The 15630-nt window shown below is 42.8% G+C and overlaps 2 protein-coding genes across 2 annotated transcripts in view; one reads left to right on the plus strand and one right to left on the minus strand.

The window, feature by feature from the left end:
* The window catches only part of ULK4 (unc-51 like kinase 4), a 583905-nt gene extending 570525 nt beyond the window's left edge, over positions 1 to 13380 (minus strand). The window contains exons 1-4 of the mRNA XM_056128948.1: positions 13345 to 13380; positions 7255 to 7448; positions 3910 to 4009; positions 1487 to 1626 (exon numbers count right to left, since the gene is read on the minus strand). Coding sequence (XP_055984923.1) covers positions 1487 to 1626; positions 3910 to 4009; positions 7255 to 7392 — 378 coding nt within the window. The 5' untranslated portion in view covers positions 7393 to 7448; positions 13345 to 13380. The remainder of the gene's footprint in view (positions 1 to 1486; positions 1627 to 3909; positions 4010 to 7254; positions 7449 to 13344) is intronic.
* TRAK1 (trafficking kinesin protein 1) overlaps positions 1 to 15630 on the plus strand; it is a 307958-nt gene that overhangs the window by 61749 nt on the left and 230579 nt on the right. The window lies entirely within an intron of this gene.

Consider the following 15630-nt stretch of genomic DNA (forward strand, 5'->3'; position numbering starts at 1 on the left):
AATGGCCCTCCTACCAACGTCTACTAATCCCAATTCTAGAATAAAGGCTACATAAAAATCAACATGAATTTCCAAGGTTGTGAGAAGTTGATACTAGACCTCATCAACCTAACAAGGGTAGGCACTGGGCGGCTCTGGGCCAGGTCCTGACTACAGTCAGTTTTTGTTCAGATGTAAGCTAAGAATAGTTCGTATATTTTCTAAATGCTTGGAAAAATCAAAACATAATTTGAACCAGCTATTAAAACTATATTAAATTCAAATTGCACTTTCCAAGAATAAAGCTTCATTGAAACAAGCCATGCCCATGTTTTTTCAAAGATTGTCTATAGCTGCCTTCAGGGATAACTACAGTGAAGTGGTTGTAAAATTAAAACAAGTCTACAAATATTTCAAACAAAAACTTGATTATGTTGAGTTTTTATGATGTTTATAAGCTCAATTACCTTCTCAGGGAGGTAGCCTACAATAACATTCAACAATGAAATGGCCATCTTTTATGTAGCATTGTGCAGATATTAACAAAGAAAAGGCAGTAGCTGAGGCTGGACGATAGCACAGTAAGGCATTTGCCTTGCAAATGACCGTCTCGGGTTTGATTCCCAGCATCTCATATGGTCTCCTGAGCACCTCCAGGAGTAATTCTTGAGTGAATGAGCCAACAGTAACCACTGTGCATCACCAGGTGTCACCCAAAAAGCAAAAAAAAAAAAAAAAAAAAAGAAAGAAAGAAAGAAAGGAAAAAAGAAAAAGCAGAAAGAAAAGAAAAAAGAAAAAGCAGAAGCAACTCAGATGGGTAAGACAAATAACTCCTAAGACTAGTACTTATAAAGACAATAACATATGCATTGATTATGTACATGCTGCCTACCAAAAAGTCTCAGAACCTTACTTAAATGTATTAGGTACCTGCACAATCACCCTGAAAACATCTATCTCTATGACACAGACAAGAAAAGGGAGGCATACAGAGAGAGGGGGAAGGGAGAACTTATCCAGAGTCATACAGCTTCTCAATGTCAACATGGATGGGACTCAGGAACTTGGCTGGTTTCATGCCTCTACTTCATGAAAGCACCATTATGGACAATTTGTTTCACACACACAAAAGAAGAAGAAAGTGTCCAAATCATAACCATAATCTTAAGAATAACATTTACACAATGAAGGATGCCATTATCAAATTGGGATAATGACTTGTAATTGTGCCTATCATTTAAGGGCTGACTATTACAGACACATTGAGCTCATCATTCACAATACACCTCTGAATCAACAGTAATTACAGAACTGGAAAGCAAGATTCACATTTGGTAAACTACTTCAATTGGCAGCTAACAGGCAGTAATACATGTCTTCTTCTATTAAAAAGTTAACTTACAGTGTTAAGATGTTCTGTACCAAAAATATAACTTAAAAAAACACTTGAGAAAGCATTATAAATGGAGACACAGGCAGTTAGGAAATTTAAACTTTCCTGAATTACCTTCCCAGGAGAAATGTCACAAAAGAGAATGCCTAGTTGATGGAGATGGTATAATCCAGTAATCAAATCAATCCCAAATTCTCTCACAACGTCTTCTGGAAGATTTTCATCTTGAGCAATAACCATTTCTAAGGAACCACCTGCAAGGAAAATAAAAATCACCCCTTTTAATTGACGAACGTTGCCTCTGAAGAGTTGGTGCCAGGAAATACCCTTGTGTGGCACCCACAACAATAAAGATACATTCTCTAATAATTTTTTTAAACAGTACAACCAATGAGGAAGGAATGTGTCATTTTGCAAAACAAATTAAGTCAGAAGGAGAGAGGAACATACAGAATGATTTCACCAATATGTGTAATATAATGGTATAAGAAAACCAAGTAGATGAACAAAAGAAACCAAACTCAAATAAACCAGTGAATATGAACAACAAAGCAGGTTACAGAGGAAAGGTGGGAGCAAGGGTCAAAGTACCTAACGGTTTCTTCAATATTTTGTCCCAGGGAGCCCAGCAGAGAGTTCAGTGGAGAGCAGGCTGTATATTCAGGAAGTCTGAGTTCTATCACCAAGCACTGCTGTACGTGACCCCCAAACAAACAAAATAATAGCAATAGTAATCAAGGGGGGAAAAAAAGCCCAAAACCTGTGGGGCTTTCCTAAGCAATGCTGAGGGAACACAGAAACCATTCTCAGCAATTCTTTGCTGACCAGGAGCGGTTCAATGTGAGGACCCCAGTACACAGCCCTGCAGTATGGAGGACCATCAAGGCTATCCCAACAACAATTGGGGCCTCCAGTACTACGCTAAATGACGCTCAGCAGGCCACCTGGTGTCATCTGGAATCAAACCCAGGACAAGCACATGCTAAGGTGTGCCCTCATGCCTATGCTATCTCCTGAAATAGTAAAATTTTTAAGATTTTTTTTCACAACTCTCACATTGTTACAGAAGTTTAAGAAGCTAGGGTCACATTGGTGGAAGGAAGCTGACACTGGTGGTAGAATTGGTGTTGGAACACTGTATGCCTGAAAACTCTCCTATGAATAATTTTGTAAATTATGATGCCTTAAAAAGATAAATAAAAATAAGAAAAAAATAAAAAGAAGATTCTAGGGTCTAATGGGGAGTGATGAATTTTTAACAGTTTGTTTAATCACTTAAAAAATAAAAGAGCCAGAGCAATAGTACAGCAGGTAGGGCACTTGCCTTGCATATGGCCAACCTGAGTTGAATCCCCAGCATCCAGTATGGTCCCCCAGCACCTCTAGGAGTAATTTCTGACTGCAGAGCCAGCAGTAAACCCTGCGCATTGCCAGTGTGGCCCCAGAAAATAAAGATTACAAGAACCGAGTTCCAAGAATATAAAATCTTAGTTATTATCTGGAAGTTACATCAGAATCACATTGAAGAGATATTTTCGGGGTTTTTTACTCTGTTGGGTGAGTTAGGTGAGAATCACTCCAAATATATGTATAAATAAGAGTTAGGGTTTGAGGTCGAGAAACAATAGTTGGAGCAACAAGTAATGCAGGGAACATTCCCTCGTCACTGGCACTATGTGAGCATCTTAATGATTCAAGACAGCGAACAACATAAGTCATTCAAAGTACCCTCTTTTGTAGGGCCAGAGAGACAGAACAGTAATTACGAAGGCATCTTTACAATCAGCCAACCAGATAAAATCTTTGGCATCATATATGGTTCCCTGAACACTACCAGCATAGATCAAGGAGTAAGCCCTGAGTACCACCAGGTGTGGTCCGAAAAAACAAAAATAATCTCGTTCATTATTTCATTTTATAAACCCGTAGTGCAAGCAGGAAAAAACCCAAAGCTAGAAATATAACTTTTAATGATCCTTCATTATTACTTAGTATAAAACAGAAGTACACTAAGGGTGGTGTGCTTGTTAATTTTTTTTGCATTTTTTTCTGTTAAAAATCTTAAGGTACTAAAATGATAAGCCCAGTAAGAGCTATATACTTAATTATCTTCTCCCTGCGTATAGTCCTACAGAATTCTATAATGTACTGTCTCTAATTACTACATGGTGGTATTTGTTGGGTTCCTTTTGTACTTTACCACACTGCTTCAGTGTTTCAAAGGAGGTATCCTTTTCATTAAAATTAAAAGATGAAGCTTGGGAGATGGTTTGAAAGGCTAAAGCAAAGACATTGCATGAGGGAATCCTGGCTTTGATCTTCAGTACCACCAGCCCTCACCCAGTGGTCCCACCACTTCAAGAGTTGCCCTGAGAACCACAGGGTGTGGTCCAAAAACAAAAGGAAAAAAAGAATACATTAGCTAAACTGTTTGGCTGATCTAATAGGCTCGGTTTTTGTAGACTGGGGAATTGACAATGATGTCTCAGCAAACCACCTAAGGCACCGCACTGGCAGCAATTGTTACATGCTCTTACCTGTGCAGAGTTCCACAACCAGCCAGAGGTGGTTGCTGGTTTCGTACCACTCGTGGAAAGTGACAATATTCTTGTGCTTTATTTCATGAGTTAGGCGGACCTATAAACACACAGCATACACACTTTAAAACAAAAGCAGCTTTGATAGTGCTGGCGCCAATTAAGTACACAATGGCAAAGAATGGGATTTATTTGGTGGAATTCTACTTAAACCTTAAAATTGAGGGGTATGAAGATAGATCACAGGGGAAAATGCTAATCTGAAACACATTTTTTAAAACCATATGCAATGCAATTGCACATATTTGTGTAAAGCAATCATCATCATCATCATCATCATCATCATCATCATAGGAAAATAACCAGAAGCTTAAAATAACTTGTGTCAGTTACTGACTTAACTATTAGAAGTTTCCATTTTACTTGTTCCCTTTTCCTATTTTCTATACTAAGTACATATTGATTTTATAATCAAGGAAAAAATAATAATTTGGGGGTCGGAGTGATAGCACAGTGCTTAGGGTGTTTGCCCCGGCATTCCGTATGGTCGACCCACGCACCGCTAAGGGTAATTCCTAAGTGCAGAGCCAGGAGTAAACTCTGAGCGTCATTGAGTGTAAACACCCCCCCACACACACAAAAAAAAAAAAAAAAAGAAAAAAGAATTTTAAAGAATAAAACTCTACAAAGTAAAAATAAACTAAATGTTCAATTATAAATAGGTCTTATATCAACTAACGAATATTAAACCAATATTAAAATGTTTCATTTCATAACATGGAAATGGGATAGTACTACTTCCCTCCAAAAGAATATTAAAAGAACAAACATTATAACAAAAACACTGGTCTTAAAATGCATACTTCCATTAACTCATAAAAAGACTTGGGCACCAAGGGGCTGGAGCAATAGCACAGTGGATAGGATGTTTGCCTTACACGTGGCCAACCCAGGTTTGATTCCCAGCATCCCATATGGTCCCCTAAGCACCACCAGGAGTGATTCCTGAGTGCAGAGCCAGGAGCAACCCCTGAGCATTGCCAGGTGTGACCCAAAAAGAAAAGAAAAAAGAAAAAGACTTAGGCACCAAAATCAAGAGTTCATTCAAAAATCAGTAACAAAGACGCAGGGGTCTAACAGACAGCACAGCAGGTAAGGTGCTTGCCTTGCATGCAGCAGACCCAAGATCAAGCCACAGCACTATATAATAGGTTCCCTAAGTACTGTCAGAAGTCAGCCTATGGTACAGTCAGGAGGAAGCCCTGAGTAGCACCAGGTGGATCCAAAAACAACAACTAATAATAACAATAATGTAAATGCCTATCAGTTAAAAAAAATATATTTACTTGCTTCAGGATTTCACTCTCCATTTAAGGAAGAGAGAAACTATTACCTTAAGAAATGTATTATATTGGGGCTGGAGCGATAGCACAGGGAGTAGGGCATTTGCCTTCGATTCCCTGAATCCCATACTGTCCCCTGAGCACCACCAGGAGTAATTCCTGAGTGCAGAGCCAGGAGTAACCCCTGTGCATCGAAGGGTATGACCCAAAAAGAAAAAAAAAAAAGCAATGCATTATACGGGGCTGGAGAGATAGTATATCAATCTCTCTACTTAAGGAAGAGAGAAACTAAAACCTTAAAAAATGTATTATTAGGGGTTGGAGAGATAATTCAGGGCATAAGGTTACATGCAGGTTCAATCCCCCAGAATACTAAATACAGCATCGGCAGGAATGATCCCTGATCCAGGAACAAGCGCTGGGCATCACCAGATATGTCACAGTCCCCCTCCTTTCCCCAAAAAAGTGTGATTAGCATGCCACCCAGAATTGTTGACAACTACCATCATATAAAGGAAAACCTTAAAAATGTGTTATTAGGAACCTTAGAGAAATACAGAAGGTTAAACACTTGCCAAGCATGCAACTGCTTCAGAAGCCTGGTGCAATACAGGACACCACATCTGACCCACTGAGCACCACCAGAGGTCACTCCTGAGCACAAACTCAGAGCCAGCACTAACTCCCGAGTGCCACTGGGCGTGGCCCAAAACCCCAAAAACAAATCAACCAAAAGAAAACATCTAACTGAAAAGAAGTGGGGTGGGGAGGAAGGTCTGATTATCATGCCAAGAAGACCAGAATCGGGCCAAAGAAACAGTACAAAGGTAAAAGGGCTTTCCTAGCATGCAGAAGCACCATTTCCAGGTGTGGCCACTGAACACTGCCAGGTGTGGTCCATTCACAAAGAAGACCCGGAATTGTTAAAAATGATGAAAGTGTTTTGAATTCTTGTTTTCATATTCAAAAACTATGGAGTTTGAAAGATTCTGATATGATAATGTAGGTTCATACTGTGAAGCAAATGTAGATATATACGGGAGATCTCCATATTTTGCTTTGAACCCCAAAAAAATCCTTGAAGAAAACAAGGAATTCTGGGAATGGTGATATTCTCACAGTCACATATTAAGATCACGGAACTACACATACAAAAATGGTTAAGATGGTCAGGCTAGGGAAATAGAACAAGGGTTAGCCTTGCATCTTGCCTGACCTAAGTTCGATCCTTCAGAACCACATGACCTCCCAAACATAAAGTATCACCGACTGCCCTTAACATCTCCAGGATGGCCTTGGTGGTTCCTGGTACTACATGGCCTGAGCAGCACTGAATCCTCAGTTCCCTAGTACTAAACCACCATTCCAGTTGGCCAAGGACAGCCAGGAGTGGTTCCCTGGCCTCAAAATACTGCTTGGAAGGTCCCAAAAATAAAATAAAATAGAGTAAGATTAAAATAAATGGTTAAGATGGTAGCTTTCATGATATATACATTTCGGCACAATTCTTAAAAGTTGAAAAACTAAGCCACTCTCGCTAAGCATCCTTTTGGAAAGCTTCAGAATCCCATGCTAACTTTTAAAATAAATGGTGTGTACACAACTAGATTTTTTTCTGACTCTATGCAAACCCCCCCACCCCAGCCCTAAGTCACTAACTATTTGGATATGATTCTTAGTAATTATTCAGGGTCAGTGACACTAAATAGATCTTTCCTTCCAGATTGAAAATGTGGCATTGCAGGACCAGACTGATAATACAACAGATAGGGCACACAGCTGACCCGATGCCTGACACCCCATATGGTCCCCCAAGCCCCGCCAGGAGTGATTCCCTGAGCACAGAGCCAGGGGTAAGCCCTGAGCAACACCGGGAAGATCCAAATTTAAAAAAAGAAAACGTGGCATTTGCTCTAGAGAGTTTAATGACTTGTGTTTATGGGCTTCTTGTTCTACCTGATCGGGGTGCCACATTTTCTCAGAGGGAGGGAAGCATACTTACCCAGTTGGTGATTTCAGGCCTTTTGCACTTATCAGTACAAAGAATAGCTACAAAATTGATGGTTCCCTTCCGTCGCCCTTTATAGACCACTGTGTTATTTCCTCTGCCAATTTCCTCATACAGAATGAAGTTTTCCATTTCTGGTTCAACTCTTCACACTCGATCAGATGACAGCGTAATAGCATCTCTATCTTCTGAAAATTAAACAAAGTAGCACTAATAAGTGCAATCTAGTTTCATGATTAATTTTCCCAGGAGATTCAATCTACAATTGTATAAACTCATGAACATTCACCTACAAGTATTAAATAGTAGTATCTTAATAGGCTGATCAAAAGCTAAAAGAAAAATAAAGGCAAGTTACATGGGGTCAAAAAGAGTACAGGAGTTAGGCTGATTGCCTTGAATGCAGCCAACCTAGGGACATATTAATTGTCTCCTAAGCACAGAGCCAGAACTAAGTCCTGAGCATAGCCAGATATGCTCCCCCCCCCAAAAAAAATTACAAACCAATAATTTATTCCCTACCCACAAGTTTTGGGTTGTTTTTCAAACCTTTAGGCAACTATTACTTTATTATTAAGGAATCCACTTCTGTGACTGCCATAAAGCCTTGGCAGTTTAAGTTCTAAAAATAATTTGCCCCATTCTGAATTTTGTGGTTATAGCCAATGTCATAACCTCAACCAAAAATCCAGACTCATAAGGCCCCAATGCCTGCCCTTCTATTCCTGAAAATGCTCAGACTAGCTCTCAGTAAGATTGTAAGATCGTAACCTAACCAATTAATATAGCTGTTTTCAACACATTCAATCAAGTCAAGGAATGAGTGAGGTTTCAGCCTGCCAAAGTATCCTCTTACTTTTCATTTCCTGTTACAAAGAAAAGCATACTATGTTAAAATTTGTCTGATGAATGGGATGATACCATGTCCATCTACATTTCACATATGAAAAGCAAATGAGACAATACATGCAGAAAGTTATACACAAATATGAAAAGGTAGGAGCCGGAGCAATAGTACAGCAGGCGGGGCACTTTCCTTACAAATGGCTGACCAGGTTCTATCCCTGGCACCACATATGGTTTCCTAAACTCTGACAGGAGTGATGCCTGTGCACAGAGCTAGTAATAAGCCCTGACAACTGATAAGTGTGCATCCCTCCAAAATATGTGTGTGTGTGTGTGTGTGTGTGTATATATACATGTATATGAAAAGATAGTATTTCCATTTAATATACTGAGATTCTAAGACTCAGTTCGATATTATTTAAAATCAGAGGTCAGCAAACTTCTGGTTCATGGTTCAAAATCTCACCAACTGCTGGTATACAGGTGAAAAGAAACCCAGCCACACCCATTCACTTTCCAATTGCCTAAAGTTGCTTTCAGACTATCAGGCAGTTAATCAGCTGTGATATGACCTGAAACAACAAGTATTTACTATCTGAACCTTTACAACAAGTTTGCCAACTCCTATTTTCAATCAAGAATTTATTTTAAGCCTTTCACTTAATCAGTGTTTTTCAACCTTTTTCCAACCATGGCCCCACTTTCACCCTCATTTCCTTTCTCTGCCCACCACACCCCCATATTACCATGCCCCCCCATCTATATAATTTTCACATGTGGCCGCTTTAGATAGTCCTGGGAGCCCACAGAGGGCCATACTGACTCGAGCTGAGAAACACTGATCTAGCATTAAGAGTTTTTATTTTCCTGACCCCACAATATTCCCTATTTTAATCAGTGGATAAGGATTTGCTATCATCTTTGGACATATTAAACTGTATTTAGAATTGAAGTAAAATAATGAAATCAGTATCTTAACTTTTGACAAATAACCAAAACAGGTACTCAATTAAAATCCTAAATAGGCATATCTTTGGGAGGATTGTACATGCTACATTGCAGAAAACTTCCCAGAAATTATCCAAGAGGTAAGATAACTTAGTTTTTGTTTAAGGGACCACAACCAATAATGCTTAAGGACTATTCATCGCTCAGTACTCAGAAGAGACCCTTGGCAGTGTTTGGGAGACTATATGCAGAGCTGGGGAGGCTGGGGGTCAGCTGTATGCAAAGCAAGCACCTCAACCCCAGTACTACCTCTCTGGCCAGATAAACTCTTTAAACAGAACTTATGGGGACTAGAGAAGTAGTACAGCAGATAGGGTGCTTGCCTTGCATGTGGCAGACCCAATACTATCACCAAAACCTCACATGGTCCCACAATCCATGCCAAAAGTGATCTCTTAATACAGAGCAGGAGGTAAGCCCTGAGCACCACCAGGTGTGGTTCCCAAAACAAAATGTAGCACTGTTCTCCCATTGTTCATCGATTTGCTCCAGTGGGCACCAATAACGTCTCCATTGTGAGACTTGTTGTTACTGTTTTTGGCATGTTGAATACGGGATGTGGAGCTTGGCAGGCTCAGCCATGTGGGCAGGATACTCTTGGTAGCTTGCTGGGCTCTCTGAGAGGGACGGAGGAATTGAACCCCGGTTGGTCGCGTGCAAGACAAATGTCCTACCTGCTGTGCTATCGGTCCAGCCCTAAAACAAAATAAGTAAATAAAATAGAACTTATGTTTCCATATATCTAACACATCAAACCTATAGCAAAATCACTTGAGGCAGTGTGTAAAAGAGCAGTAAAATTAATGGGTATGGATTTCTTTGGGTATAGATTAAAATCTTGTGGAATTAGTACTGATAACTATGCAACTTTGTGAATATACTGAAATTATTGACCTGTGCTTTTTAAACAGGGTGAATTTATAGATATGAATTATATCTCAATTTTTATTGGGATATAATTTACATTTAACATTGCATAAGATTAATATACATAAGTGTTTGTTTAATAACTACATTAATGTATATATTAGACTATGATTACCATCTTAATGTTAGTTAACACCTCTACCACACCATATAATCATTTCTCTTTTTGTGATAAAAGATCTAAGATTTAATCTATCAGCAACTTTGCAGCATATAATACAATATTGTTCACTATAATCACGATGCTGTACATGACATCAAGAAATTAAAAACAGAATTTCTGTTCAATTCCAGCCAATGGTAGTGGCAGCGGAGAATAGAAAGTTACTAAAGCTTATGCAATTTCAACTCTGTAGGATGCAAAGAGTGTTGAGGATTAGTTTATGCAGTAAAAATGGTTACAAGCGGGGCTGGAGTGATAGCACAGCACGTAGGATGCTTGCCTTGCACACAGCCGACCCGGGTTCAATTCCCAGCATCCCATATGGTCCCCCAAGCACCGCCAGGAGTAATTCCTGAGTGCATGAGCCAGGAATAACCCCTGTGCATCACTGGGTGTGACCCAAAAGCAAAAAAAAAAATGGTTATGAGGGCAATTTTTGTTATATATATTTTTACTACAAATAAAATTTTAAAAAATTTATTGGAGCCACCACCAGTATTAGGTGGAAAGTGGCCCATGTGGTGCAGGCCTAATGGTTCAGTGCTCAGTCTGGCTCTGCAGTACTGGAGAAGAGAGAGAGAGAGCAGCATTGAGGGTCACTATGGCTATATCCAGCAGTGCTCAGAGGGCCATGAAGTACAGGGGATAGGATTCAAGGCCTTGTGCGATGTACCAGGCATGCACTCCACCCCTTTGTAGTCCCAGTATCCTCAGTCCTATAATTGCTTTAAAATTTTCAAAACGGGGGTTATAGAGATATAATATAGGAGATAGTACAGGAGGTAAGGCACTTAAGCTTTGCATGCAGCTGATGCCCTTGTTCAATCTCTGGCACCACATACACTCCATGTACCACCTGAAGTGAGCACTGTCAGGTGTGACTCAAAGAAGCAATTTAAATTACATTAAAATTTCAAAATAGATCAAAACTAAACTGGCTATATGTGGTGGGGAAAAAACAATTAAAGATCAAATAAAAAAAGAGAAAGGAGCAATAAGCTGCTGCTCCTGGAAGAAGAAAATTAATTTTATAGTTTAAAAAAATTGACAATCATGCTAGGGCATGAGTCACAATATTCTTCCAGAGTTCAAGCTCTGGTATTCTGCAGGCCTGCTATTCTGTTGCAGCTATTCACTGGTGCATCTGAAGCAGGAAAGCAACCAGAGACAAAAAGTAAACATTAGTACAATGCACGGGTGTGGCCGCATTCCATTAGAACTTCCCTGATGAACATCAAAATTTAAATTTTATATAATTTTCCCTTCTCACAAAATGGCCTCCTTTTTATTATTTCCCCCAGTTATTTGACGTAAAAAAAAAAAAACATGCTCTGCAATAAGTCATACAAAAATGAGCTGAAAGCCATGTCTGATCAGAAGCAGGAAGTAGTTTGCTACACAGCTGACCTCATGCGTATAGAGAACCAGTATTACAATAATCTAGAAAGAACTCTAATTCTATGAGTACATCTTAAGTTGAAATTAAATCCAACTGCAACGTGGGGGACACTATAACTTCCTCATACACTTTTTTAAAATATAAAAATGTATAACTTCCTCACACTTTTGAAAAAATGTGTAACCTCCTAAAAAAAAGTGTGTAAAATTGAGGGGGACAGGGGGAACATTAGGAATCACTCCTGCAAGCACCTTAACATGTATACAATCTCTCTGACCCTTGAAAAGTGTATCCTCTTAACTCGTAATGGGGGAACAGAGTGATAGTCCAGTGGAGATGGCATTGCCATGCATGCAGCTGACCAGGCTGGCATCCCATATGGTCCCCACGCACTGCCAGGAGTGATTACTGAGTGCAGAGATAACCCTTGAACACCACTGGGTGTGACCCAAAAAGCAAAAAGCGAAAAAAAAAATAGGTAAAACAGAATGTCCTACAAAGCTAAGCTGTACTTTATTTACATATTATGAGATACCCTTTTATCACCACCAATCTGCAGTAGCACTTTGACAATCACCACCACCAGCCCCCGCCCCGCCCAGTTCCAAACCCTTAGTTTAGCCTGTTGCCATCAGAGCCATTCTAACTCCTAGCCCCCTGCCCCCTACGCCCCCAAATCACCCTCCAGACTTCATATCTCTTACTTCTCTACAGTACTTGATCGTTTTCATGCCTAAATGTGTGTTCCCAAGACACTACACTAGTCTTCTCCCATTTTATGGCATAGATTGAAATATTTTTCAAATCTATCAAGTATCTATCACCTGATAGAAGTCAAAGAGGCAGGTAAAATTTAGAAGGCAGAGTCTACATTCAACAAAGTCTGAAGCAACCCAGGAGACAGCTGAGCGCAGGTAAAACCCCTCCATCAAGCGCAGATTCAAGACCTGTGACTTCCAAACCAGCAGCCTCAGAATTACCTGGGAACTTGAGAGAACTGCAGATTCCCGCCCCAGCTCAGCGCTATTCAATCAAGAAACTCGGAAAGCGAAGCCGGCAATCTGCTTTTAGTGTGTTTGTGGGGTATACTTGGTTACCCGTGGGACGCACGCTCCACTTTGCGAACCGCAGATCAATCCCCCAGAGGGATCTTGCAAGGCGGCGGGAGCTTTGCAAAAAAAAAAAAAAAAAGTTCAACAGGTGCTCTCCAATCTGCACAGCACGCTCGGAACTTGGAGGCTTTCAGCCCGCTGCATAATCAACACGCCCCGCCTTCTGCACACAGCGACCCCCGCCAGCGAATTCTCCCGCTCCTCTCACTGCCGCCCACCGCCCGCCGCCCGCCGACTTCAATCGCGAGGAGGCCTTAGAACTCGCCAAGCAACCCCACTGATGTTAAGGGGTAAAACTCAGAATCCGGGGACGCACCTCGGGAGCCCTAAAAGCTCGAACGCCCCGATGTCCCCCCTCCCCCCCGCCTCCAATGCACCCTGATCCTAATGAAGGTGTCCCGTGCGCCCCGAACCAAAGTCACGAGAAAGCGGCGGGGGTGCTTTTAATGAGACACGGGGCACAAAGAAGAGAGACGAGCGCGCGGGGGACGCGGGGTCCGGGCAAAGAGGGAGGACAGCAGGGTGCCATAGACTGGCAACGTCTCCTCCCAAGCCAGTTCAGGGTCCGGCGCCCGCGGAGGGTCACGCAAAGCCAGCGCGGGAGTCCCGAAACAGCCACCGCCACGCACCTGGGCTCTCGGGGTTGGAGAAGCCGCCAGTCCTCCCGAGGGCCGCGCCCGCTCTCCGGGCCGGTCCAATACCCGGAGGCCAGGGGTGAAGGCACGGGGAGAGGCGGGCGGCGCCGAGGCGGCGTGGAGCCGGGCAGGGCTCGCACCCCTGCGAATTTGGACTCGCCCGGCCCGTCTCCAGGGCAGCACGTACGACGCCGGAAGGAGCGCGCGGCGCGGAGTGGCTGAGCAGTTCGGGTTCCTATTGGCTGGCGCCTGGACCTGGGGGAGGCCGCTGGGGCCTCTCCCGCAGACCTAACGGCCACGCGTGCACCTTTTGGGGGCGGGGGGGGCGTGCACCGGACCCAGAGAGGGCCAGGAAGTGGCGAGGAAGACAGGACGCGGCGTCAGAACCCGCCTCGCGAGCTCCGAGGCCCTCGCCTTGGGCGGGCGGGCGGGCCCGCCCCGTCTCCATGGCAACACGCAGAACGCCGGAAGGAGTTTGCGTTTCCTATTGGCCGGGACCCGGAAGTGGGGCTGCCACGGGGCGTCAGGCTGCTCCCACCGGGCTTGGGGACCTGCCAGGTGGCCCAAAGTGGCTGCGGAGTTGGAGGTTGTGGAGTTTTGAGCCCTCGTCGTTTGTCCTCGCCCTCACCTTCCTCTAGGGGCCAAGAATGAGTGGTGCTTTTCGCTGCTAGGCCTTGGCTCGTCTCTCTCATCAAGCCAAGCTTTGCAAGGAAGCCCTGCAACAAGTTACACCCCGAGAGTCAAGGTGGGGGTGGGGATGGGGGGGTGCTGGATGGCAGGTATGAACAAATTCATGCCGATCTTTGGTATTCATATCAATTAGTATAATAAAGCTCATATCACTCAACTGCTACTTGAGCTGCCTCCTTGCATCCCTTTTCTTAGGAGGCTCTTGGACCCTCCTTCCCTTTTCTGAGGAGACCCTCAGAACTCGGCTCCGAGTTGGGACCCAGTCTTAACTAACGACTCAGAATTGGACTCCTCGTGTTCCTCACCGTTTAGAAAACAGAAGGCTGTGGATTCGCTTGCAGAATCACTAAACAGACCAGACCCTTTCATTGTGAGATGATTATTTGCTTTTGCCTTTGAAATATGTTCCTCATATTCTCAACACCTGACACCCCCTTAGAGAGTTTTAGTGGCAGTCTTTAGGCTTGGGCAACAGAATTACCTGGAGCACTTGTTAAAACCATTTGTTCTGCATTTCTCGGCTCTACCCACAAGACTCCTAATTCTTTAGATATGAAGCGAGAGGGAGGTGAGCTGTGTATTTATGTCATATTACCTGATGATGCAGTTGTTGATAAGGGATGGATCGATCACGTTTTACAAACCTCCCTATTCCCAGGTGAATGACATCTGTTTCTCTGGCTGCGCTATCCTACCTTCTCATCAAATTTGCAATGTGTTACAGTCAGTTTTGTGTATTTAAAGCTGTCATATGTACAAGGCTAATATCAGATTATCGGCTGGCACTGTTTGGTACGAGTTTGGCACTGACTGGTACATGTTGGCACTGGTTGCCACGGGTTGGCACTGCCTGAAACTGGTTAGCACAGACTGGCGTTGTCCAACACTGGCTGACATTGACTATCCCCGCCTGACATGAATTCATCAATGTCTAACATGAGTGGGGACAGATGGACACAGGCACAGTTTTGGTACAGACTAGCATGGGCTGGCACAGTTGACACTGGCATGGGTTTTGCACTGATTGGTACCGACTGGCATGGGTTCGCCCTGACTGTCACTGATGAGGTCTGGGTTGGTATTGACCAGCCCATGTTGTGTCACCTTTTGGCATGGGTTAGCACTGATGGGCACCAACTGGCAAGGGTTAGCACTGGCTGGTGGTATAGGTTGGCATTGGCACTGATAGCATATATTCCACAGTCTGACATGGGTTGGCACTGATGGCACAGATTGGCAAGTCTGTCACTGGTTGACACTGATGGACATGGGTCAGCACTGACTGGCACAGTTTGATGTGGCATGTGTTTGGCACATGGTTGGCACCATATGGCACCGGTTAACACTAACGAGCACTGGGTGGTGTGAGTTAGTAACAGCTAGAATGGGTTGTCTTTGATGGGCACCAACTGGTTCTCAGTTCTTCTAGACCTGTCCAATTGCAAAACCATTTGTTGGCAGTGCAATAATTGAGAATAATTTCTCCTGTAGGAAATATTTCTAACCCAGTAGGCTTCTAGAGACATCAGACTATCAAGACAGTATTTTGTTCTGCTAAGTATTTTGGGGTCTGAGCAATTTTAATTTGTC

The sequence above is a fragment of the Sorex fumeus genome, unplaced genomic scaffold, assembly GCF_029834395.1.
Source record: "Sorex fumeus unplaced genomic scaffold, SorFum_2.1 ptg000072l, whole genome shotgun sequence".
Taxonomy (NCBI): Eukaryota; Metazoa; Chordata; class Mammalia; order Eulipotyphla; family Soricidae; genus Sorex; species Sorex fumeus.